The sequence below is a fragment of the Poecile atricapillus genome, chromosome 7 (genome assembly GCF_030490865.1).
Source record: "Poecile atricapillus isolate bPoeAtr1 chromosome 7, bPoeAtr1.hap1, whole genome shotgun sequence".
Lineage (NCBI taxonomy): Eukaryota > Metazoa > Chordata > Aves > Passeriformes > Paridae > Poecile > Poecile atricapillus.
In genome coordinates this window covers 18,570,345-18,595,573 of record NC_081255.1, presented here as the reverse complement: position 1 = coordinate 18,595,573, position 25,229 = coordinate 18,570,345, and the positions used below count along the sequence as shown (strand labels likewise).

The 25,229-nt window shown below is 37.0% G+C and overlaps 1 protein-coding gene across 10 annotated transcripts; it reads right to left on the bottom strand.

The window, feature by feature from the left end:
* Window positions 1-857: 857 nt before the first annotated feature.
* On the bottom strand, window positions 858-25,006 carry KYAT3 (kynurenine aminotransferase 3). Of its 10 annotated transcripts, none has more exons than XM_058843050.1 (16): window positions 24,877-24,967; window positions 22,490-22,534; window positions 20,486-20,586; window positions 20,343-20,369; window positions 16,944-17,002; window positions 15,604-15,748; window positions 12,665-12,814; window positions 11,381-11,467; window positions 9,895-10,017; window positions 9,683-9,803; window positions 5,748-5,824; window positions 4,847-4,936; window positions 4,059-4,245; window positions 2,985-3,058; window positions 2,466-2,552; window positions 858-1,152 (listed from the first exon to the last, which is right to left on the bottom strand). In XM_058843050.1, exons 3-16 carry the CDS (start codon window positions 20,582-20,584, stop codon window positions 1,090-1,092), a joined length of 1,389 nt encoding a protein of 462 aa, XP_058699033.1. In that variant the 5' UTR covers window positions 20,585-20,586; window positions 22,490-22,534; window positions 24,877-24,967; the 3' UTR covers window positions 858-1,089. The 10 variants fall into 10 exon arrangements, with proteins under 10 accessions (XP_058699033.1, XP_058699034.1, XP_058699029.1 ...); XM_058843051.1 differs by having other exon boundaries at window positions 20,486-20,588; window positions 22,493-22,534; window positions 24,877-24,962; XM_058843046.1 differs by lacking the exon at window positions 22,490-22,534 and having other exon boundaries at window positions 24,877-25,006.
* Between the last annotated feature and the right edge of the window lie 223 nt (window positions 25,007-25,229).

Below are 25,229 nucleotides of genomic sequence, written 5' to 3'. Positions count from 1 at the left end.
ACAGCCCATGAGAAGAACATAGAAAGATCATGAAGAACAAAGCACACAGCCTTAAAAAGTCACCTACTAGATTGCTTCTGCTATTGGGAAACCCGTCCACTGACTAAAAGATTGCAGAAAAAAGTGAGAAAGGAGACAGCTAGAAAGGAATTCTCCATACTGACTTCTTTTAAAAGAAGCCCTTTATCTACTGTGCTTGAATCCAAGCTGGTTGAGCTCCACAGAACAGCATTAGGCCCACCTCCATGGCCAAACTCTAGATCTAAAGAGTTTGAAGTAAGTTTGGTGTGACATTGCCAATGTTGTAACATGGAAAGAAAAAGAATGACAAATAATTATGTCATTGTATATCTGATTGTAAAGGAGCCTCTAAAGCAAAGACTTCTATACTTTGCTTCATAGATTCATCCACGTAATAAATACCAGGTAGACATAAGCAAATAGAATTCCTATTCTAGATGCCACTTTTATAATTGTATTGGGGATTGAATACTTTCAGAACACCACACATGACTATTGTGGGAAATAAAATAGGAATTATGTTACTTAGCACTTTTCATTTTATTTAAACTGGTGCAATTTCTGTAGACAGAGTAGGTAGGCAGGTATGGAGAGTCACTGCAATTATCCATGATAATCATGATTACCCATGAGCCACGGGTCTTAATCTTCCTCTACTGCAGGTTATTTGGTTTCACAAACTAAGATGTTTCTAAATCTCTCTCTCGATCCCATGGTATCTCAAAGCAAAACCACCTCCCTCTTTTTATTTGTAAGATTTAAAATACTTCTATTTATTTATTTTACAGAGTCCTATAAATCTTTTCTTTCAGTAAAAGAAATTAATTCCATTGGAATTTCTTTAAGAGAAAAGCAATTTATTTTTAAAAGACTGAAAATAACCTCTGAGTTACATTACACATATTTCAGAAAATCATTGTTTTAACTCCTCAGCAGGTAGCAGCAAAAAGTTATTTACAATGTCATATTCATTCTCTACTGTATTAAGTAATTTTTTTCTTAAATTTCCAATTAAAAAAAACCCTAATATTAGATAGTTATACCATATGGAAGAGTTAATAAGAAAAATCAGCCTGTCTGTTTATTCCAGTTCTTCAGGATCACTTCAGCTGCATCTAGTGTGCTGTCTTTCTGCAAAATAAGGAACAACACTATTAATGGAAGATTGGAGTTCCTGAAAAAGAGTCAGTCATGATTATATCATTTCAAATCAGTATTTGGTTGTTTCAGTTGCATCCTGTAAATACATTTTCAGCCATTTTTTCATTGACAGTTACTAGGTACAAATCTGGACTATACAAAGAATTCAATGATGATTCCTTGAAAATATTTATTAGATATATTTAAAAGGTATCATCTCAGCATTCATTTTATCCCATTTAATGAAAGCAATACTTACATAAATTCATGGCATTAATGCAGTGATGTAACTTAGCAGCTCTGGTTTGGAGACATGCTAGCACACTTTCCTCATCCCTGTGAGTACATTTGGGATTTTTTAATCTCCTTGCAACTATGTTATGCTGTGAAATACTTAAACATAATCCCTCCAAACTGTGTAGCTTGGCTCCAACCTGGTGAGTCATACAGGCAGTCTAACTTGAAACAATTACTGCTGTTTATCAGCCACAGGTACAACCAGTACCTGCATCCTGGTTGTTACTGGCTCAGTTTATACCATAGACTTTACATCTCATCGAAAGAGGTAACAGAAGGAGAAACTCCCCTTCATTACTGTTTCAGGCTAAGGCTCTGATCTTTACACAATTCAGGATTTGCACATGTTCCATTATGCTGACTCTGTAACAGAACAATTGGGAAACATCTTAGGGCTTTGGGCTTACCAAAGTTTACTTAGATGTCCCCAAAGTCTTTCAGCCTTTCAAGAACAGACTTAACAGGGGGAAGAATATGTGCAAAGAAGGTGCTCACAAAATGGCAAAAATCAGCCAATTCACAAAAAACCACATTTTCTTTTGTAATTTAGAACTCATGAAACTCTGTATTTTCAGGCAAGTGAGCTAAATTTGAAGGTGACCTCTTCACTGTTTTTGCTGTTGGACACTGAATGGGCATGGGGCACACACTCTGCTCTGCAGCTATTCTCTGCTCTGGATTATGGGTATCACATTAATTGACAGTTTACCTGTCTCAATAATTTTCACTGTCTCCACTGGTCAAGAATGTTTTAAAAATCAATACAAGAAGCTTAAAAGGGCTGCCCATCTAGTTGTTTTCTGCCAGTTGCCCTTAGCTATGCCACCCACACTGATGGTGTAAAGTCCCTCAGAAATAATGACAATTGAAGATACTTTGTGCTGAATTTTACACCAAACTAACTTTATGTTCCTAAAAGCTTTCAATACAAGAGATCCTGGGAAAAATGCAACAGTCAGTGTCTTGCAGATTCCTTTACTGAATTGATTTTCAGGACACAAGTTTACCTTAATGAAGCAAAAACGTATGTATTTTTCAAACTGTTTCTTTGTCTCAGGACCACAGAATGCTGAAAGAGGAATTGCTGACAGCTTCTGAAACATAAAACAGAAATAGCATTTTCTAATTTGAATGTGTATAAAAAATCTGGTTTAAGCATGATGATTTTATTATTCTGTTTCTAAAGCTCTCCCTCCCAACACTTGAGGGAAAGACAAGGTTCAGCTTTGTATGCACTAGTTTGGCTTTGCTAAATTCAAATTACTTTCCTTAGGTAAATATTTGAAAGGTACTTTTGTACAATTAACAGTTAAGCATGCTGAAAGAAAAGTTCTGGGAGGTAGCAGAAACCTACAGTGTACATTTTCAACATACTTAGCAATATTTTAGTCACACCATTATCAACAACACCAAATATTATTTTGAATGGAACATCTCTACTACATTATTTAATAACTACAGTTGCACTGCTCTTGCTTTCAATAGAAAAGCATTTCTAAAACTAGAGTATGACTAAGACATCTTACCTTAGATGCTATCATCCATTTGACAAATTTATAATCATAAGGTTGTTTCTCATCTACATCAGAGAGATCCACATCTAAATGTAAAACAAATATATTGTAAGATTTCCTAGACTCCAATGGGAAGGCATTCATTAACAGCATTTTATTATAGTTAATACTTAAGAACGAAGATATACGTTTTATTTTAAGATATAATTTTTAAATTATACTATAAGAAGTAAAATAGGCCAACAGATTGAACCTTTCCCTTCTGATCTGAGCACTTGCTTTCCATCCAAAGCAAATTCAGACATGTAGCTTGGAAGAAAGCCATGTAATACTCCAAGAAGTCCTGAAGTCTAGGCTATTGGAGGATCAGGGCTATGGAGGGTACTGAAGAGTGCATTTCCTGCATGGCCAGCAATAATCCCTGAAAATGCAGTTTTGTTATCTATGATTCTGGGCTATGTAAAACTTCCTGACACACGATTAAACTGTGTTATCCTTCTGTGTTTTAACATTCCAGTCTGAATGACAAATGCCATTTAGACCAGTTAGTGAAAAAATGTGGAACTAAAAAAACTTTCCACTATGGGAATTCTTCCTCTGAAGCTACCATAACCTGAATTTTCAAAAGGTTTGTAAATTTACAGTGTCTAGATATCAGAATGCTTCAAAGAACCTTTAGGGTATGACTTCAGATTAGGAAAAACAAAGAAACAAACAAAAAAAAGACCAGAAAGAGGAAAATATAAATAGTATGAACTCAGAATATTATCCAGGTGCTTGGCTCTCAAACATTTTCATAATCATAGACATTTTGAAAATACAAATACTCCTTTATCCTCTCTAAAGATTTATCAAAGCTTTGCAAAACATGGACAAGTTAGGATCACAAATGCTTTGCTGAAGCTCATAAAATCTACCTTACCAGCTAAGGTGAAACTTAAAATTTCAATCCCAGTTAGTACTTCTGACAACATTAAGCACACATATGTATGCATATGAGATGAGAATATAGTGTAAAATGAAAGCTGCATTTTCTGATTAACCAAATTTATTTTCTACACACTCTTTAATGAACTTTATACTGACTTAACATGGAAACATCAACAATCATAAAGTATCCTCCATCTGGAACGACAGGCTTTAGCCCAGCCTCTTTCAGTAGCTGGGCCATCCGATCACGCTTGCTTTCCAGCTCTCGAGACAGGGAGTGAAAATAGCAGTCTGGGTCATCCATGCGTTTATAGTCTATCCAAAATGCCTGTGCCAAAGCCTCCTGGAAACATAAGGTCCAAAGTACTCATTAACACTCAGTAAACTCACAGACAATCACACTTCCTGCTGAAATCACATGGATTTTTTGTTCAGTCCTGGTCCTTGTTAACCAAATCACCACACAAATTACCAAGCTACATCTGTAATCTGTTGGTTACTTTGTGCTGTGGCAATACCCAAAACACCCAATCTTTTGCTAGGCACTAATCATATACAGAAGTCAGAGTCCTTGACACAAGGGTTTACCATCTAACTTACCATCTTAACTTCATGATTTGAAGTTAAATTTAATTGTTTGATAATAATGTACCATAGACTACTAGACACTAGTAGACAGAACTTTCATTTATATTCTCTAGGAAACAATTAAGATTGTCATTTTTTATGCAAGAAGTAACTTGTAGGTGAAAGATGAAAGAATCTGCAAGACTGATTTTTGTTTTAAATGTCTGGTGAGCTGATCAAATTTGTTTCCTCTTCTTACACCCTAGAATATGTATTTTGACCACTAAAAATTCATTGTTGTGATTATTGTTTAATTACATGAGGCCAACAGCTTTCTTACACCATAAAAAATTCTCCTTTGCCCCATCTGTACCTACCTGTAATGGAGTTGGGCAAGTATATAGTGTATTTTGGTGAACAACTTGCAAAGGCTTAATCAGGTACTCAGGACCAATGGACCAACCAAGCTGAGGGAGGAAAGCATGCATACATTATACTTATGAGCAGCTGTCTTACTAAAAGATAACAAATACCAAAAATTAGCCAATGTCTTGAGTTTTTCTATTTTAAGGATTTGTTTTGATAAATTATTAAGAAAAAAGCTGGTTTACACAAAGTTTGGTGTATGACACCTTTAAAAAATGGTAGATTTGAGACAACAGTTATAATTTCCCTTAATCTTCTCTTAATTCCTTAATCTCTCATAGGATACTAAGCAAACTTTTAACTCTTCATATGACAAGGGTTAGAAATCAAACTGAACATTTACTATTTATCTAATTGGTTTAGAACCTTTCCATCTCTTAAGCTCCTGTGTCAAAGCCAGTTTGAATATAAAATGCTCACAATTGAATCATATATGCTGTGGTTCAGTTTGAACACAGATGATGAAGAAGAATTTAGTTGCCAATTTTTTTTTTTTTTTTTCACTTTCTAATACATATTTAAAAGACAAGATGGGAAAACGGGAAGTTAAAATATCATAATATCCATGTCTTCTCCAAGAATCTTTACTGATTTTGAACAAATAATACTGTGGTGGCTTTTTTAGTAATTTATGTTCACAAGAGTTTACTAATTAAGAGACAGAAAGATATTAAAGGCATGGGTGTTAAAGATAGGTAATTTCTCCAACTGAATGGTATTGTCTCATTTTGGAGACATGAAGATTTGCCAGAAACTTTCAGAACACAGGTTATAAAAACAGAGGAGTTTTTAGAGTAATAAATGCATTCTGTTATTTATATAACTTAACTCATTTATATTGATTCTTCTTACCTTCCAACCAGTTACACTGTATGTTTTTCCAGCACTTCCTATAGTTACTGTTCTTTCCCACATACCTGGCAACGTAGCTGTACATAAAATAAAATTAATTTGGCACAGGTGCACTCACATATTCCATGTAGTTTGAAGAACTGCACTGCCCCTAGCTCAGAGCTGTATGTTCATTGCAGCATCTTAAGCAAACAATGACAATATTCTAAAATTATAGCAATTGTAACAAATGAGAAAGGATGGGCCAGTGTTTTTTAGCATGAAAAGAAGGTAAGGATTAATGAAAGGAGAAAGAAGAGACAGAAAATAAGAGGTACAGTTTGAAAACTACATGTTAGTTATCCTCAGAAAAAATGCACAATTATCCATAAGAAAAAGATGATCTAAGGCTACCCATTCAGATTATTTTTGATGACTGGTAATAGTACTATACACAACATTAACTCAGGCACTGCAACCCAGTTTACTAGAATTGTCCATTTTAGTGTCACTGGCCATATCAGACATCAGAAAAATAAAATAATTGCTAAGACTTCTAACCCATAAGCAAACAACAGAACACCACAAAAACTAGCAGAGTGAGTAAATAAATTATGCTGTATTGTACAATTTGAATAGGCCTGAGACTGGCTGACAATAGCAGTTAGCTAAAATGCCTGCAAGGATTAAGGGATTCACCAAGGCCTGTCTCTGTCTTCGTAGTTGTATCTGATAGGAGACCAAAATTCTTTGTTTCCTTTCCAAGGAGATGACAGAGCAAAGGTCTCTTCTTGTTTGCAATATTTTTTTTCCTCTATACAGCTTCTGCAAAGCTCTACTTGGACTCTAACTTAATTAATTTCAAGAGAAACAAATAAATCCAGACACAGAAATCTGAGACACAAAGTCAGACAAGGTTGCAATTACAGTAGTCACTAACATCTGTCTTCACCTCATTTCTATACTAGAACCACTACCAATGAATCTGTCAGTTGTTAAATCCCCTCTCTAGCAAGACCAATTAACAAAGATTTTCCAAATTAAACCCCTGCATTTCACAATGAAGTTTTTGCGGCAATTATTGGTATTAGACATGGTGTAAATCTTTCAGTTATTTGAAAACATGTATTGCAATTTTTTGAGCAAACTTACCAAGAAGAGAAACTAAACGGCATGAAAGAAACACATTTCCCATGAGCTACCCATACTCAACTATTCTGTGACCTTGAAAAGAAAAGGTTTGAACAGATCTACCCTATATTCTACCGAGCTAGCCTGAGTAGATCACTTCCTAGAGGCATCCAAACTAGCTCCACAGACTGAAAAAAAAATTGGCTTTCAAAGCTAATAGCCTCTAGCAAGCCTGTTTTGCCATGTAGTCACAGGAATTTGAGCAATAGCAGCTGTACAAGGGCACAGAGAAAGAAGCAGCTCCATTGCTTTCACAAACAAGTTTTAAATAGAGAGGGAAATTCCCCCATGCCACTTAGCAGACATATATGACATCATATGACACTGTAACCAAGTCTCACTACAATTTAAAAACTAATGAAGTGCAAACTAGCATATAATAAGCCTGTTACTGGGATGGTACTCAGCTTGTTGAGTGGCTTGTTCAGAATCCTCTGTTATGAGGTGCAATCTCTAAATCTGTCAGTGTAACCCTAATCATTATGCAGAGGAAGTCCATGTTTTTCCAGAAGTCAGATGATGTGAAACATGATGAAGTGCTCTACACTACAGAAAACTGCTTCAGTGACAGCACAAAGACTGTACTAATTTTATGATCTGTGGCTAGCCATCCCTGTTAAATTGTATCAAGGAACAACTATCAGATCCTGCAAATTGATGCAATATCCATTTTGTATCTCCCACAAAAAAAAAAACAAAACAACACCTCACTGCATTGGATAGAATATTAGAGGTATTTATGGAGGTAATTATGGAAACATAAGTGTTTATAAATAGGGAAATAACACATTCATATTTATTGCATTATTTTTGTAGACTTAAAAGTAATAAGGAATATCAGAAACTTAAGTAAAAAAAGAACAGAGCCTGCTTCTTTCACTGATATAATGTTATTGTTTACAGTGTTACCCTGAAAGTTCTAGAGTACTTCTAACACTAAAGTTAAAGATGGTATCATGGGATCTGTTAGAGAATCTGTACCTAAATGTAGTCAACTAACTTTCTGGGCTTTAATTTGCATTTTCTTTATATAGTATTTTTACATTTAGTACTAAATTACAGAATGCCTTTTGTTCAACTGCAAATGTTTTGGTTTGAAGCATTAAGATGCTGATGACAATGGAGTTACTGCATCTTAAGAATTCTCCACCTGTCCATAAGATGAAGTGTAGCTGACAATGTGTTTGGGCCTGCTGCTGTTGAAAAGGAAAAGGGATTACCTTACACCACACACAGAGATTTTGATTCTGAAGATAGCCTTGCTTGAAATGCTAAGGCCATGAAACACCTGCTAAGCCCATGTAGAAATCTTTAATCTAGCTTTCACTTCGCAACTGGGACACATGATCAGTTACTGTCAAGTAACCTGTTAGGATGCAGTGACTCAGATTACTATCACATTAATGTACCCAAAATGTTCTCCTTCTCCTGTGTCTGAATGTCTTTGAAACAGTATCACTATCAAGGTAACCACAACAGCCATGGAATTAGGTCACCCTCAAAATAGACTCACAGACTATGCATGGCCAATAAAGTGTTCTGCAGCTGGATGATCAGCAGCTGTGCAGCTGAGCTAACAAGTATTCCAAGGTCATTTAGATACAATTCTCTTTCTATTACTCATAAGATTCAATTTTCATAGTGAGGTAGCCCTCACCAATGGATTTTATTGTCACTCTACAAATATGGAATTGAAGCAAAGTTATTCAGCATTCAACCAGTGGCAGAGCCAGGAAAAAAGGTAAGTCTTTTCATGTGTAATTTCTACTTAAGTGTCTTGATTTCATTGTTTAACCTTAACTATATGCCTCTATTGCACCTGCCTGAAATGTGCCTTCAATAAGTACATCAGAACAGGTAGCTCATCATCAGAAACAAAATATTTGTACATATGAGAAGGAAGTTTTGGACTTTCAAATAAATCAGCAGAGCCAACCCAAGGTGACCTGACTAGAAACTTTCACAGATACATAGCTGTAGCATTATAGAGCTGGCAAAGGAGTTTAGCACCTTGCACTAGGTTAAATTGTTCTGAGGCAGTGGGAGTGATTCTACTAACTTCAGTGAACCTTGGATCAAGTGAAACAAGAGGATCAGGAACCTGGCATCATTATTTATTCATTTGTTTGTTCTTGCAATGACGCTTTACTCCTGTAGCAACACTACCTGAAGATTTAACAGGCTTTCATAGTGCACTTACAGGATTTATTTCACTGAATTCAATGCTCAGTATATAACCCTGTCTCCATCCTTTGGAGGTTCAGCACTCATGCACTATCTCCACAATGACCTTTATACTATTTTTTAGTTTTTATAATTAGGGGAGCAAAAAATAATTGTGTTCCTCATTTTCTATCTCCCTCGTTGATTATCTCTACAAAGCTTTGAGAAGGAAGTTCTAATTTCTGTTCCTTCTATTAGCTCTTCAGCAAAGCACTGTCTAATACACATAGAGTAACAGCAGCTACACTTGTATGGTCAACAAAGTAACTGAATAAGGACAGCAAATTCATATGATCATAACTTACAAGCATCAGTCCCACTGGTTTCTATGGATAACTGCTCCAAAGTCACTTAAGAGATTTGGAATTCTATTTGGAAATTATTCTTTAAAGTATTTTTTAGAAAAGAGAGGGGCTCTCCTCCGTAGAGCCTAAATATTGAAAAATTTCAAAGCTTGAAGTTTGAGCTTCTTCCAGCAAGCATTATCCTTGGTCCCAGAATCATTGCACAACCACTTCTAAGATGCCACAAAAAAACAATACCTATTTTAATGTGTTTCTTCCCTTTATACACCAGCCACTCATACACCTCATCACTGATGCACAGGGTGTCATGTTTAATACAGAGATCAGCTATTACTTGGAGCTCTTCTCGGGTAAAAACCTGGGATACAGAAAAAGTAAAGGAAAATGCATTAATTACAGTATTTAAGGCATTTTTTGAAATGAAAGTGGTGTTAATGTGGGACTCTTACCTTGCCTATCGGGTTGTGTGGAGTATTCAGAATAATTGCTTTTGTTTTGGAATTAAATTTATTTGCAAGTTCAGCAGGATCTAAGACCCAATCAGCACTAGATGCAGAGCTTCCATCATTTTTCTAAAGAAAACCAATAAAACACAAAACCACAATAAATTCATGCACAACTTTAATACATGTTGCAGCCTAAAGAAACCTGCTCAACTTATCACCCTCAAACACTTTCATAACCATATGTGACAACCTATCCAATCTTGCTTACCTGAGAGAAGGTAATTCTAGGAACAGGTAAACTATTATGATAGTGGCTGTCCTCTCCTGGCCACTGTCTGTCTTAATGCCCCTGCAGGAATTAGTTTCCAGGATCTTACTGCACATATGCTGATCATTACAGTGTGTAATGCAGAAAGCCCAGTCACATGGCAGGAGAGCTTACAGCCTTGCCAGAAAGTAGAGCAAGTGTGTGCTTGCTTGACTGAAAAGACTGATCACCACTGGGGATTCAAGGTCTTTTTCTTCACCTTAAATTGATGAAAATGGTCTGAGTTAAAAATCTGCACTACTGAGTCTCTGGAGTTTATATACTACATGATACAAGTATCCCTGAGGTATTACAAATGGTTAAGAAGTTTGGACCAGTTGTTACAGAGAACATAGAGCATGGCCACACTACCCTTCTGACACCTGCAATGACTGGGAGAGGGCCACACTGAAAACAAGGGTGTGAAACACAAAATACTTGGAGGTGCCCTGTCATTTGAAACATCCCTAGAAGGTGGGTATCCAGAGGGACAGCTTCACCTACTACCACTGCAGTCCTAGAGGTTTTGTCATTCTGTGTTTTTCTGATTTCACGGTGGTTCTGCAACAGTCCTGCCCAAAGAGCCCTTCAGCCCTTCCCATGCAAGGCTGCCAGTTGCACAAGGCACAGCTGGCATACAGAGCAATCCTCACAAGCTGTGGGCATAATGCCAGCAGTACCAATTTGACAATTAACCCATAGCCTATTTAACAATAAAGGAAACAGTAATTCTTGTATGCATAGCAAATACATCTACTACATGATCAGTCCTTATTTAGCAAGCATATTTTGGAAAAGAAACTGTATTCTGTCATTGTAGGAATTGCTGCAGGGATTAGGCAGAAAATCTTTTGAAAACCAACTGACAGAGAAATCGCACCGATACGTGGGTCCCCCTTCCATAATTTGCACTGAAAACTGAAGAAAGCAGTTTTAATCAGCTTTCAGAATGCACAAATTAAAGCAAATAAGAAACCTTCTCCAACATTAATAAAATATTCTATCTCTTTTGGATTATCATTGTCTCAGACTTGCACTGTAGCCATCTAGCTCATTTTTATGTAATTTAATATTATGAAAAACAATACAGGAAAGCATCATATAGGTGTTCATCAAACTGTACTGAATATGAATATGAATGATGATCTTTATATAATTAGTAATTTTTTAAAAGTTACTTACACATCTGAGTGGGATAAAAACAGGCTTTGCACCCGCCATCTTTACCATTGGCTCATAACAGTCATAAAATGGCTCTATTATTATTACCTGAAATTACAATCATCAGTATCAGAAACAAAGAGTTTAGTGTGCATGATACCATCATATTCCTACATTTACCTTGGTGCCATAAGTTGATAATGTTTCTGGCACTCCAGGTTTAATGTTATAACATTGCAGAATATTCCTCCTTTTAAGAGTACAACACAATAATGCCCTCAGGCTAAGTATGATAAGCACTACTCATTTTTGACAACACACACAGGCTGTTTTTCTATAGTTACACATTACAATTATTGAGTTATAATAAGAAGAATATTTGGGTCTTACACACAGATTTGAAGGTGCAAGGCAAAGATGGGAAATAGCAATAGCAAATTACTGAACCACAGCAGAGCTGCTCTAATTATGCCCATGAAATTCCAAGATTTCCAAGTATCTAGAAATCTCAGAAGAACAGTTAAATCCTCAAATTTTATCAGACAAAAATTCTCAGGTAAAGAATGAGGACAAAGTCCAGAAAAACTGCACAGAGACTAGACAATAGGAAAACAAAACAAACAGAAAACCCCACCAAAAGCAAAGGCTAATAGAACTATTCCAAGCAAAAGAGAAATGACTATCAGAGCAACAGAAAAGCAAGATGAGAATACAATATACAAGTGAAACAAAACACTGAAAGCAAAATACATGATAACACAAAAAGGTTTTATCTGCTATGGATGGAAATATTCCCGTAAAATGACTTTTAATATCATAGTCAAAAAGGCAGAAGTTAGTCAAGTTATCACAGCTAGTACAGTAAACTAACAAGCTTTCCTGCTATCTGTGCTGCCACTGTGCAATGGCCCAAAATAGAACCTGATACACAATGGTTACCCAAACTCCAACAATTCTTTGTGCCACCTTAGCTGTCTGTTGCAGACAACAGCCCACATGTTTTCTCAGATAAGAAATCAGTGTGTATTGTGTCACCTAACAGTAACAGTGATAGAGAAACTGCCACAGATACCCTAAGTGTGAAAAAAGGTATTTGTAAGTTGATGAGTGACAGGAAGACCCCAAGGATAGTCTCCTAATCACAGCTTCTGAAACCGTAAATCAGATGTACAACTGTAAAAAATCAAACCAATAGGGACAGAAAGAAGCCCCAACATTAACTTATATTTAGAAGTAAACAAATAAGAAAAAGAGAAAGATTCTCATGTCTGCAAGTACACATGAATATTTCCAATAAAAACTTACTTCATCTCCCTCTTCAACTAGTGCCTGTATTGTACTAAAGAGAGATCCATAAGCTCCCACAGTCACCAGGATATCTGTGAGAGGGTCAATCTTTCTTCCACAAACTTTCTCATAGACTTGAGACAAGGCTTTCACCAGTGATGGATGTCCCTGTTCAAAATAAAAAAAAAAAAAAAGTAACCAATTAGAGTGTTCCTGACAATGTACAAAACCCGTGTTTGGGCTTTTTTCCACTTGTGTCAAACTATTACATTTTGAAATAGAAAAACATAACATTAGCCCTCAGTGTTAATAGCTGTTAGCAGGGTTTAAACAACTTACACACTAGGAAAGAAAAATGTTATCAATTTATTTGTATCTACTAGGAAATTCTTTTTCTATCTGGTGCTTTTTAATTTCTTTCATATTATCACATCTCAGAGTAGGTCCAGATAGCCTATAGCAGAGCTAGGACAAGAGACAGAAGGAGAGAAGGGAGTACTCTGACACCAGTCCACCCTCACCTTCTTTTGAGTCTTTCAGCTCTTTCTGTTTCCATCCTTATCTTTCAACTAAAAGTATTTGGTGCAAGGAAAATATTTCTATTGTATTTATATATTGCTGATAAATAGCACTTGTGACCAAAATATTTATTCATATAGTCACATGCCAAATCTCAGAGTACTATTTGCCATTTGTGCCCTCTCCAGGGACATGGCAGTTAACATACTCTTCTCAAAATGTGCAAATAAAAAGAAAACAGACATCCAACGAATATCATATACAACATGGAAATAAGAAGGCACAATTCTATTTATTCAGGAAAACTGCAGGATTCCTACTTTAAAAATATTTTTTTCTCTTGAGATACCTGGTAGAAATAGAAAACAGCTCCTTGAGAAAATGCAACTATGTAACAAAAATTGTCTCATATATTGAACATTATATCTCAACGCACAAGGCATTAAATCATGAACCCTTCTGTAAACAAAAACATTACCATAAATTAAGGCTTACAAATCATTGCTGATTCAAATGACAGACATTTCTTGCCACAAGCCAGTCAGCAAGACAGGAATGCTGCAGCACCCAAGCCACATAAGGCCACTCTCTGGTCCTACAGTCATTGAGAGTTCTGAGTTTAGCTGAGACAAGGTCTCAATTATCAGATGCATGGGTATCATTCGTTCTCACCACCTGTGCTACCACAAACACTTGTGCTCAAAAACTTTAGAAGTGCAGAAGTTTGTAAATGAAATACAAAGGTTGAATATGGGAATATTAGTAAAAAATCCTCTTTAATTACTATCTGCAGTTTATCTGCCAATATCCATAATTATCACGGGAATTATCAAACCATTTGGACATAAAGAACAAAGTGACAGAAATAAATACTGAATAATTGCATGCATTAGGAAAGCTATATTTATGCTTGATTTGCAAATAGTTTTACAGAATCAGTCTGCAAATATTTGTCAGAAGATAGACTTGGCATGGTTTCAGCTTGAGATAGAGTTAATGTTCTTCATAGTATCTGGTAAACTGTGTTACACTGCAGCAGCCAGACAAGACTGCAGCCCATGTTCTCTACGACCTTGTTAATTGTGCCAAGGCTTCTCCAAAACTTTGTCTTATTGGTGAACAAAGACTTTTCAGATACCTTATTATGGGTAATGAACATACTAATGCTTAGCCCAGAAGTTCACTTAATTCAGGATATCATGTGCATGTATCTGACATAAAATAATTGCTTTATTCTTTCAAGTCTACATAGAGAGAATATTTTGTTATGTGTGTGTATATTTATATGTACGTATGTATTTTGTATTTGCAGAGACTCTTTGTACATAACTAAAGGTTCCTGTTAATTTTGTGGCTTGACCTTAGACCTGCTGTGTCACCTAGAGCTGCCCAGTGATGACTGGGTTAGGTCTGACTATGGTGAGCTTTGCTGAGCCTGACCTGTGGACTGACTTCCTGGCTTGATCTCAGGTGAGCTGAGCTGCCTCAGCCAGTACCTCTGGGCATGCCTTGCTCCACAGGACACAACTGCCCAGACCTCCACTCTGCTCACTGTGAGAGCTTGTCCCTAGGGAAGTGCTGGCCACTGCTGCTCCCCATCATTTCTAATCCATGTGGCCTCTCAGAGAACAGGCAGAAAGTTATGTAGGAATATGCACTCCGTGATGCCACAACTACCAACACAGTTTCTGGCCTACTGGTCTATACATTGCTCTTCTGCCCCTGTTGCTTAACATAGCTTGAAAAATACTTGATAGACTCCTTAGGGTCTTGTAGCAGTCCTGGCACATGATTCTCATTTGGGCAATACAGTTAATCACGAAACAGAAGACAGACAAACCAAACAAGGAAGTGGTCATACTAAAACAGTAGTTGTCCCCTGGAATACCCTGCCTTGGACAATGATGAATGCCACATACTCACATCCAGCTCAAGACAGAAATTCTACAAGCCAGTTTACAGAATGGGTAATGAATAATGAAATAATGGGTAATGGTTCCAGAGGCAAAAACTTCTTGTTTCCATCCTTTCCTAGTCTACACTGAAACCTACTAAGTTCTGTGGGTGAATTTCTTCTTGATCTTAGAGGTGGTGTCTCAAGTGGTATCAAGTATTTCTCATTCTCCCATTGTACTGTCTGATTCATGTTCCCACTGACCAAAGTCAGAAATAAATGTATAACCTGCACTCTTTAAACAGTATCAACTCCTCAGAGACAGTCTATCCCAGACCTGCTCTACCATTTTGGTCTTGCTGAAGGATTCAGCCTCAAAGAAGCCTATACAGAAGAAGTTCATTAGTAACAGTTAAGGCTACTAGATCTACTTAATTTGGGATATAAGACTATGATCTATCGATAAAACTAATTTAAAGTCAATTTTTTTTCCTTGTGGCACATTTTCCTCTGAACCTGGGTCCTGGAGTTCCACATTACTTACAAAGCCTCGGGTGTACTGGTTCAGTCTGTCCACTGCTGCCACTTTTGCCAGCTCTTCTTTAACATAGCTGGGAGGGGATATATCAGGGAGGCCTTGACCAAGATTAACAATTGAGGGATCTGCTGCCACTTTTGTAAATTCAACCCTGGAGGGAAAAACAACTTTAAGTTAACATACAAGATAAAATTATCTTTTTATTCATTAGCATTAGAAGGCAAAGCAAAAGTATTTCAGTTTACCCAATTTACAGCAGTGGGAACAGGTTTAAGTAGAATGCTCACATGGAGATCAGCCCTCACATGGAGGGCTGAAATAATGTCAGTGACCACAGGAGTCAGAGGACACCCAAGAAAAGGCTGAAGTTCTCCATCCACAGAATAACTATTCTGCCAGAAGTGTACTCAGATGAGCAAATAAAGAAATACACACTTACTCTGGACATAGGCAAAAATTGAATTCCAGGCACATTAAATGTCTTAAAGGCTAAATTCAGTCATTTGACTACCCAGTCACCTCAGAGTGCCATAATTTTTTAAAATTATTTTAGGCAACAGACTGTTTCAGGCTGCCTATTAACTGTTCCTAGAAGCCTGCAGGATCCTTGAACAATTTTTCTTTCTCCCTTCACAGGTCAGTTTTACATTTTACTCTTTCCTCCACACTGAAATGTTAACAAGATTTATAAAACAAAACAACATTCCCCCCATCTTTACCCTCCCCACATAGCATCACAGTTCTGTCAAAAATAAATACAAATTGCTAAAAATTACCTTGAGCCTGAATATCAAAATACCTTGTGTATATGTACACACAACTAATGCAACACATACATACAAATAAGGTAAGCTCAAACTAGTCTTTTCACCAACTAAGAAAATTCCATATTTATAATTGGTGGCAATATTGTTTTAAGACCAATTTAATACCTAGAAAAAGATGTATTAAAAATAATGAGCTGAATTATAAAACAAGTATAATGGCTTTAAAAAAAAATCTGTCTTGTTTGGTAAACGCAAATAAGATGTAATTGAAATACATTACTCAACAGAATTAACATTTAAATTTGAAAATCAGCTACACTACCAAGCCCATAAGTTATACTTGTCTCACATGGTTTAATAGATGAAGAGCCCAAGCCTAATATTTTTAAGCTCAAAAATAACAATTAATCATACCTTTAATTGAATTTAATTCACTGCTTCTAAACAGGTGCCAAATATATTCCAGCAGAGATAGCAACTGCCATGTATCTTATTATTGGCAATAATTATCTTTTTGGAAAGAAAATACATCAGCCAAAGACATTTTCTGAAATTTGCAGATATTTTCCTCTTACTTACCACACATTGCTATCAAGGCCTTCAATTCGTCTTGTATTTTTGTGTCTGAAGGACATTGTCTGCAAGATCAAAATATACAGACAGAAGGGTTTTGTTGAGAAACACAAAGTATGATATTGTTGGATTCAGCATGAAAACCCTCATTCAGGCTTTCTCAAATATACCATTGCCAGCTGAATTCTGTAGTTACACAAAATTATAGACATGCTCTTTCATTAAAGCTTCCATAATAGCTTGACTTCAGACTAACAAGAAAATACACAAAAATGTCTTAAATTGTCATTCATCATTGTCTAAATGCACTAAACTTTCAGCAAGGATAGAGGAGGAGCATAATTTAGCTCAATAGCTTTAAAAGAAAAAATTAGTGTACATACTTTCTTTTTCTTTTCTACTATATGCTAACAGCTTAAAGACTATGCTATTTCTAGTCCAATTCCTGCTCAATCCAGCTTGGAAAGTATGCATTTGGAATGGAATTTTATTTGTTAAATTGATGGGTAAGAAGAAAATAGCAAAGACATTTCTTATTTTCATTCAGATTTTTTAAACTTTAAAATATTTATAATATAATATTTAGAGCACAGAAAAACCACATAAGAATATTTTTTTTCTGTATATTCATACCCCAAATTGGAAAACTTTAAATTAGGTTTGTGATGACTACTCTATATGAAGGCAGGGATAAACCTACTGATAATTGTGATATTTGTAAGCTAAAAATGAAAAGGAAGTTAGGAAAAAGAAACTCAAATTTATTTCTATGTGCAAACAAAAAAGGTGCAAGTTCATATATATCTTTGCAAACTAGAAAAAAAACTACATGGGAATTACATAGTCCCTCAACACTCTAGACACTCCTGTTTCTCTGAGTCAAGCTACAGATTTTTAGTTACTTTTACAACTGCCAGCTATTGTTATTACCAGGATTTAAAAACCATATTCTAGCCAGCAGACTTTGAGATGAAAATGTCTGCATTACCATGACACCCAAGTTTCAATTTTGAATCCATAGAAATGACTCCTAGTAGACACAGTATGCAGCAGGTCTGTGCTTGCACTCAACTTGCTTACAGTAATGAAGCCATCTCATACATTGTGATATGAACAATGGGAAGCTATAAAATTAAACAGAATCTTCACTGCTCCTACGTCCTCTCAACACCTCTGATTCTGACCTCATCTTTGTGACACAAACACGAGAGGAATCAAACACAGAACATTTTTAATTGTCCTCAGGAAGAAAACCTTTAAGGTAACTAGACGGGTCAAGTCAGATTTCTTAACACAGAACAGGAGGGAGTTAAGGGAGAGTCCTGACTAGGTAATCTGTATTGCATTTATTTAAAAACATACATATTGTTTAGAAGATTAATCTGATTTTACAGAGTATGTTTTGGTAAATATGATTAATGTTTGGCTGTACTTTAAAAATACAAACAACACAGGTAATACTTACACTAAGACACACACGTGTCTTTTCTTTTACATGCTAGACTATTTCTTGTAGAGAAAGGACTAAGACTGACCTCAAATCTTGCTAATTAACAACGAGAATTCTGTATGCTGCCATGAGTAAATTCGTTCCATGCACTGCCTCTCCTTACATTATTTCAATTTGCTAAAAGCTAAATGCCTATCAACTGCAGGACTTTTAGAATTAACTATAATGTAAATCTTAACTGCATTGAGTAACCTTCCTAGCTAAAAATGTATTGACAATAAAATAAGCCTTCCCCTTACTGTTCCATACTATATAAGTTTAAATATTTCACAATTCAAGTCTTTCTACATATTTCTTTCTTATGTCTTGGAATTAGTTTTAAAACAGAATAGTAGGACTTGCATTAGTTTTCAGGTTTTCACAGATTCAGATTACAGCTGGGTTCAGGTCAACCTTACTACTTTGGGGAATCCAACTAATTAGCTGAGATTTCAAAATGAAACCTTCATTGGCATTCTTTTTTCCAGAAGTTCATGACAAATCTTAAGACACTTTTTTCTTTCAGCCCAGTTATGTCATCGCCTGATAATCTCCAATCCATTTCTAGGTGCAGGGCTAGGATTTCCAGGAGTCAAAGATGGGTGTTAAGCAGGAGAGACAGGTCTTCATCAAGCTCTAGATGACCTCTTACTTTCCCTAACACTTTCTAACAAGGGAAGTATAGGAAATTGAGAGATGGGGGACATCTGAGTTGAGATCAGAAGCCAATTTTATTGAGTATACAAGGCGTTTATATAGGATTTTACTTTTATGGAACTTACATAGGGTTCTATTTTTGGTAACTATTTCCCATTGGGTACACATTCTTCATGACCTCAATTACCTGGTAATCATTAGAAAGTTTCACAACATATCTCTTGGTCACTTCTACCCCAGGGAGTAGTTATCTGTGTCTGTTTCTCTCATGGCTTCTGTTTGATTGGGCCTAGGATACTAGGCTTCTTTATCAGTCTATTGTGCTCTTTGTTTTATTTGCTTTAGGAAGCACCTGATAGAAAGCCAGGTGCTGCTTGTACTTATCTTTTTTCTTAATTCAGAGAGACTTGTAATGAAATTGAATGTCAATAATCTTAATAATGTTGGAAGCAAACACTCTGACACAGTACACATATAAACTAGAACACACTGTCAAGAGCTACAACTTAAGCCAAGATCTTAAGAAAATTAAAATTTAAAAAAACCAAAACAAACCAAACAACCAATATTAAATTTGAGGACATTTAATGTGAATATTCAGCTCAATTAAATAGAATATAAATACATACACCACATGAAAAACTGACTTGGGCAAAAGCTGACCTACAAAGTGGCTTGCACACTAAAAGAAACTTCTTACGCAGGCAAAATATGCTACAACTTTCCAGTATAATGCTTCAGGCATCTGTTTTGAAGTATCTGTGCCTTAGCTGACCCAGTTCGTTGACTAGATGAACTGGGAACACAATTTACATTCCGGTGTTCTGTACAGAATGCAGAGTGTCACCTCCAGCTGCCTGTCATGTTGCAAAGCTGTTTTCTCTCAACATAACTGGAAGACTTAAAATGAAGTTACACAATCTTATAAGCAGTTAAGCTGGGAAATTGAGAAGACTCTATATAAAATTAAGTTTAAGGTACTTGTAGGCCCCTTGTTATTGCAGCATCAAGAAGTAACATTACTCTCATACCATTAAAGGAAAACTGAGATAAAAATAAATAAATTGTCTTACCAAAAGCCTGTGATAAAGCTGAGATTGAACCTGTCTCCTGTATTTCAAGCTTCTCTCTAAAAGCTAGGCAATCTTTCTGGTGTGATATGTGCTAGATGTGACTTTAAAGACTGAAAAGGATACACAAAGCAATAATCACCAAATTCTCCTATGATAGTGTGGTTAATATTTGATGGATTCAAATACCTTATTCTTGATAGCAAATGTTTTTATCTATAAGAAGAAATAAAACACAGCTAAAGCATACATATTTGCAACATTGCAAAATTAGTGCACTTCCAAAACATAGCATGAAAGAGTTTTCTCTATGGAGCTGAAGGAATACTTACTGCAGAGGTGAAATGTTTGATGGATCTGGAAAGCAAATCTGTTCTTAGCAGGCATGTTCTAATGCCATGGCAACAGAAGTTTCGGGAAGCAAGAAACATGCCTGCATAATAAATAAGTGACCTGAAAAACCTTACAGATTCCAGGAAGGAGTTCCTACACATCACTAAGAAATTTTAAAGTAAGATCCTCTCCTCTTCCCCACAGTGATTTCGTTTCAATTAAGTAAGTGCTACTAAATTATTACCTTGTCACAGTTGTAAGCATAGAGGATGAAACTCTCTAATTGACTGAAAAATGTTTCTGAGTGTCATCTAAAAGGAAAGTTTCCTGCATTTGACAACACTGATCTTCTTTTCTTTGAATAACAGCTAAGACTAATGCAATTCAAGCTTCAAAGTCTCTGTTAGAATTATTGTGAAAATGTGTTTGTGCAATAAAAATTGCTGTTAAAATTGCTAATGTAGAATAGAAAAAGAGCCAATTTTTTTAAAAAGTTGTACATCTTTAAAACTGGTCTCCATTTCCAAGTGTTTCAAATCAAGTATGCTGAAATCAGGTTAATTAAGATGATCAGTCACACTGGAGAAGGAGGCCTATGAACTTTATGTAACTACACAAAGTTTTGTCACAGTCACTTGGCAAACATCAAATATCTCCCATGGCTGAAAACAGCTAGAAAAGACACTTTGTGTAGAGTAACAGATCATTCACAGTCTGGAGAAAATGTGTCCTGTAAATTAATAACTATCAAAAAAGAAGTAGGAACTGGTACTTCAGGCAACTATTTCCAGAAGATACTTTAAAACATACATATTAGATCACATTGCCACAATGACTGAAATGTGTTAGAAACATGTAACCCACAAATCTAATTTCAGAAACATAGTAGCCACAGCAGTAGAATTATTAACTCTGTTTTCCATAGTTTTCTCATTAAAGGTTATGTAACTCCTGTTTTCCCCTGTTGCTACCTGAGAAGGGGAAGAGAACGAAAAAAGGAAAAATGATACTATTTGTATTAGAAACAAAGGAATGCCATTGCCTCTTGAAACGATACCATGTAAGCCTCTTGGACAGAAAGAAAAAAGGTAAATCAATAACATAGTTAAATATGATGTTTTCATTAAGAAGAATGTTTTTAGTCCAACAAGAAAGAGTCCTTTGCACTTATTAACTAATAGAAAAGGCCAATCAAAGGTGCCTCAATGCGTAAGTTTTAAAAGTGTGCTGATTTTGCATTTCTCTTACTCCGGTGCTACAAACTCATTTTCACTTCTGAAATTAGGGTCTTTCTCACATAGTACTGAGTTCTGGATAATTCAATTAATTAGACCTTCAAAGTACCCCCCATAATCCCATTTCATTTAGCAATCTGCAAATGTAAGATTTAATGTATCTGTAAATGTTCATTTACAAGAAGAAACTCCGCTAATCTGAGGAGTAACAAAAGTAAACAGCAAATCTTTGACACTAGCCAGCAGATACTCTGAAAGACACAAAAGAAATACATGTGTTTAAAAAAGACCTGAAAATCCGTTTTAAGTGATTTCTAATACCACTTAGCATATTCAAGGTTATCGTTGAGAATAACTATGTAAAATCAATAAGTTCATGAAGGTCTCTATTTCTCCCTTTGTTTAAGGTCACAAAAACTACTTGTGTAATATACTGATGCTATCTTAAAATGTGACCATGACATCGGTGATATTCCCTCAGGGTCAGACCAAAGACAGCGTAATTCTTGCAGCCCACTGTGAACACTTGCAGTAGTTAGCACAGAGAGACAAGCATGCATATCTTTGCCTGTTTAATTTTGTACTGAGAAACAGAAAAATTAAAAAAAACGCACAAGCTTTACATGCAGAACTAACTTGAAAGTAAGAAAAAATACTGACAATTGTAAGTATTTCCAGCATTAGTGCCATGGTGCACTGAAAAACAGAACCATTATTTGACATGAGGCAATCACACAAAATCACCACACTGCATGAGCAGTAGCAGACCTGTATAACTGTGATGTGGTCAATCTCTGCAAGTGCCTAAAATACCTGTAGAAAACATTATATCCACCTTTAATACCACAGAAATGTAGAAACTGAGAAAACTTTATGAGGAACATAATGGAAATGACTTTTCTGAACAGCCTCAGTAAGAACGGGCAGTGGCATGTAACACTTCTCCCACTGTTTCTCTTTGTGACACTTTTCCTGTGAAAACTGAACAGCATTCATTCAGACTCAAGAGACAAAACTACTGGCCATGATATGAAAAAGTCTTCTATAAAGTACTTTTATGACTTCTTTTATTCTCATCCTTGAGTGGATGAGAAAAGAGGCATTTTTAGAAATAAAAGAACATTGAACCTAAGTGGAGTGAGTACCTCTGCTTAGACTGCTCTAGGATGTAAAGGGAAGGGCCTCCTCAGTATAACCGGATACTCTCCCACACACTGATCTCCAAAAAAAGGTAAGGCCTACTCTTTTTTTCCAAACACACACATTCCTATTATAATTTTATATGTCATGTTAAGACATACCACAAGCTCAAGAGAATTATTTCCTGTTACTTTTATGATGAATGCATTCTCAATTATTACCCTGTATTTGTTTTAGCAAAACCAAGTATGCGTAAGGCACACCAATGAGATGTTTGTATTACCCTAAGCTAAGTTTTTATCATTGGGATACAAAGTTTCTTCCAGATCAGGCAAGTTACACAATGCCAGGCAACTAGAGAAGTACTGCAAGCCCCATTTCAACTCTCTTCAGGAATTATAAGGTCCTTAAAACACAGAAAATGCACTGATCTTTGTAGGAGAATTAAAAGGTAATATTAATTTCTTTCTTAGTTTTATTAGGTGGGGTTTTTTTTTTCAATCTTGGATTCAGCCATCAGCATTTTGCCCAAGAGTCATGTCTGCTAAACCCAGAAATTAAATTAGGAATTATTTTCATCCCATTCTAATTTTCAGTGCTCTGAAGCATTCATGTCCTCCTGGAATTCAGACTTCTGTTAGAGAAATCAGGAAATTTAGCATGTTAGAGGAAAAGGGATAACAAAGGGCTACTTCTACAGCTTTCTGTATTTTCAGAGGAGTGAGAAGCAAGCAAGGCTACCAGAAAGGTCAGTGCATACATGTTTTTTCGTGGGTAGGAAGACACATTCTTGTTGCTAATTGGGTGGAAACTCAGGTTTGGTACTTCAGCTAGACTGGATGATACAGTTGGACTTGATTGTGGGAAATAGATGAATACATCTGTCTATTAACAATCATTTAGTTCATGCTGTGCTTTTTAATTGTTCCAGCATAGATACAATCTCTGAGTTGTAGGCTCTTCTGCTCCCTTCACAGCTGCCCAACCTCCTGGTCATACAATACCCTGACACTGGGATGCTGCTGAACATCTGGGGCATTTTATAAAAAGTTACAATTTTGTAATTAATTGACTTTTTCCCTTTTTAAACAAAAGGCCAAATGCTGCTGTTCCTTCATTTTTGAGCTTCAGTTATTCCATCTCTAGAAAAAACATGTCACAGAGCTTGATCAGACCCCTTAAGCTGCTGCATTTTTTCAGGTAATAAATAGTCTCATTTTACTGTGGAGCCTCAGTAACAAACATTACTAGAAACACTAAATGCCTGTCTGCCACCACAGTAATGTCATAAGGTAAATATAATCCCTGTTATATTTGTGTTGGGCTTAATATTTTTTGGATACGCAAACCTGGAAAATGTTACACCTCACATAAATGCTGTCAAGTCTTTGAAGGACTGTCTTCCTATTGTCTAGAGGATGAAAGCCTTGGAGAAAGAAAAGGTGCCATTTTACCAGTGGAGGGCCCTCCAGGACTTTTTTCCCTGCTATCTATATACAATAGATGACTTACTGACCCAAGAAAACTGTTGCCAAAATCACTGTACCAGGGAAGCTGGGCAAGGGCACTGAACTTAAAAACTGCTGTATGAGAGATTTAGTAGTCAACATTTTGTCATTTCTTATTCCATAATCTACAAGGAACGGAGCAAACTGTGTGCGGACAAATAAATTTTACCATACGGATTGAGGAGCAGGATGAGGTTGTGGGGTTTTTTTCTTACTTTTCTTTTTGTTCCCCTCGTAGAGCACCCCTACCGTGTTGCACCCACACGTGTCTCCAACCTGGAGCACGGGGTTGGGGAGGCCGGAACCTGCCGGGCACCAACACCGCCCACCCTCACCCACAGGCCCCTCGGTCAGAGCCGGGGCTCCCCGGGCCCGGCCCGGCCGCTCTGCGGGACAACAAGCGCGGCCATGCCGAGCTCGGGCTGGGAGCCGCTTCCCCCGCAGGGGCTCGGCAGAGAGAGGCCCTGAGGGCAGCGCCTCCGCCCCGGCCGGCGCCGCCACACTCACCGGCCCGACACCGCCTCCGCCGCCCGCCGCGATCACTGCCGATGGGGCGGGGCCGCTCTGAGGGGCGGAGAGCGCCCATCCCTCCCGTTCCTCCAGTCCGAAGGCCGGAGAGCGCCCGTCCCGCCGCTCTGAGGGGCGGAGAGCGCCCATCCCTCCTGTCCGTGCAGACCGAGGGCCGGAGAGGGCTCGTCCCGCCCGTCCCGCCGCTCTGAGGGGCGGAGAGCGCCCATCCCTCCTCTTCCTCCAGTCCGAAGGCCGGAGAGGGCTCGTCCCGCCCGTCCCGCCGTGCGGGTGAGGAGCTGCTGAGGACGAGAGGACTGAGCGCAGTGCTACGCAGCGACGGGGCCGAAGCC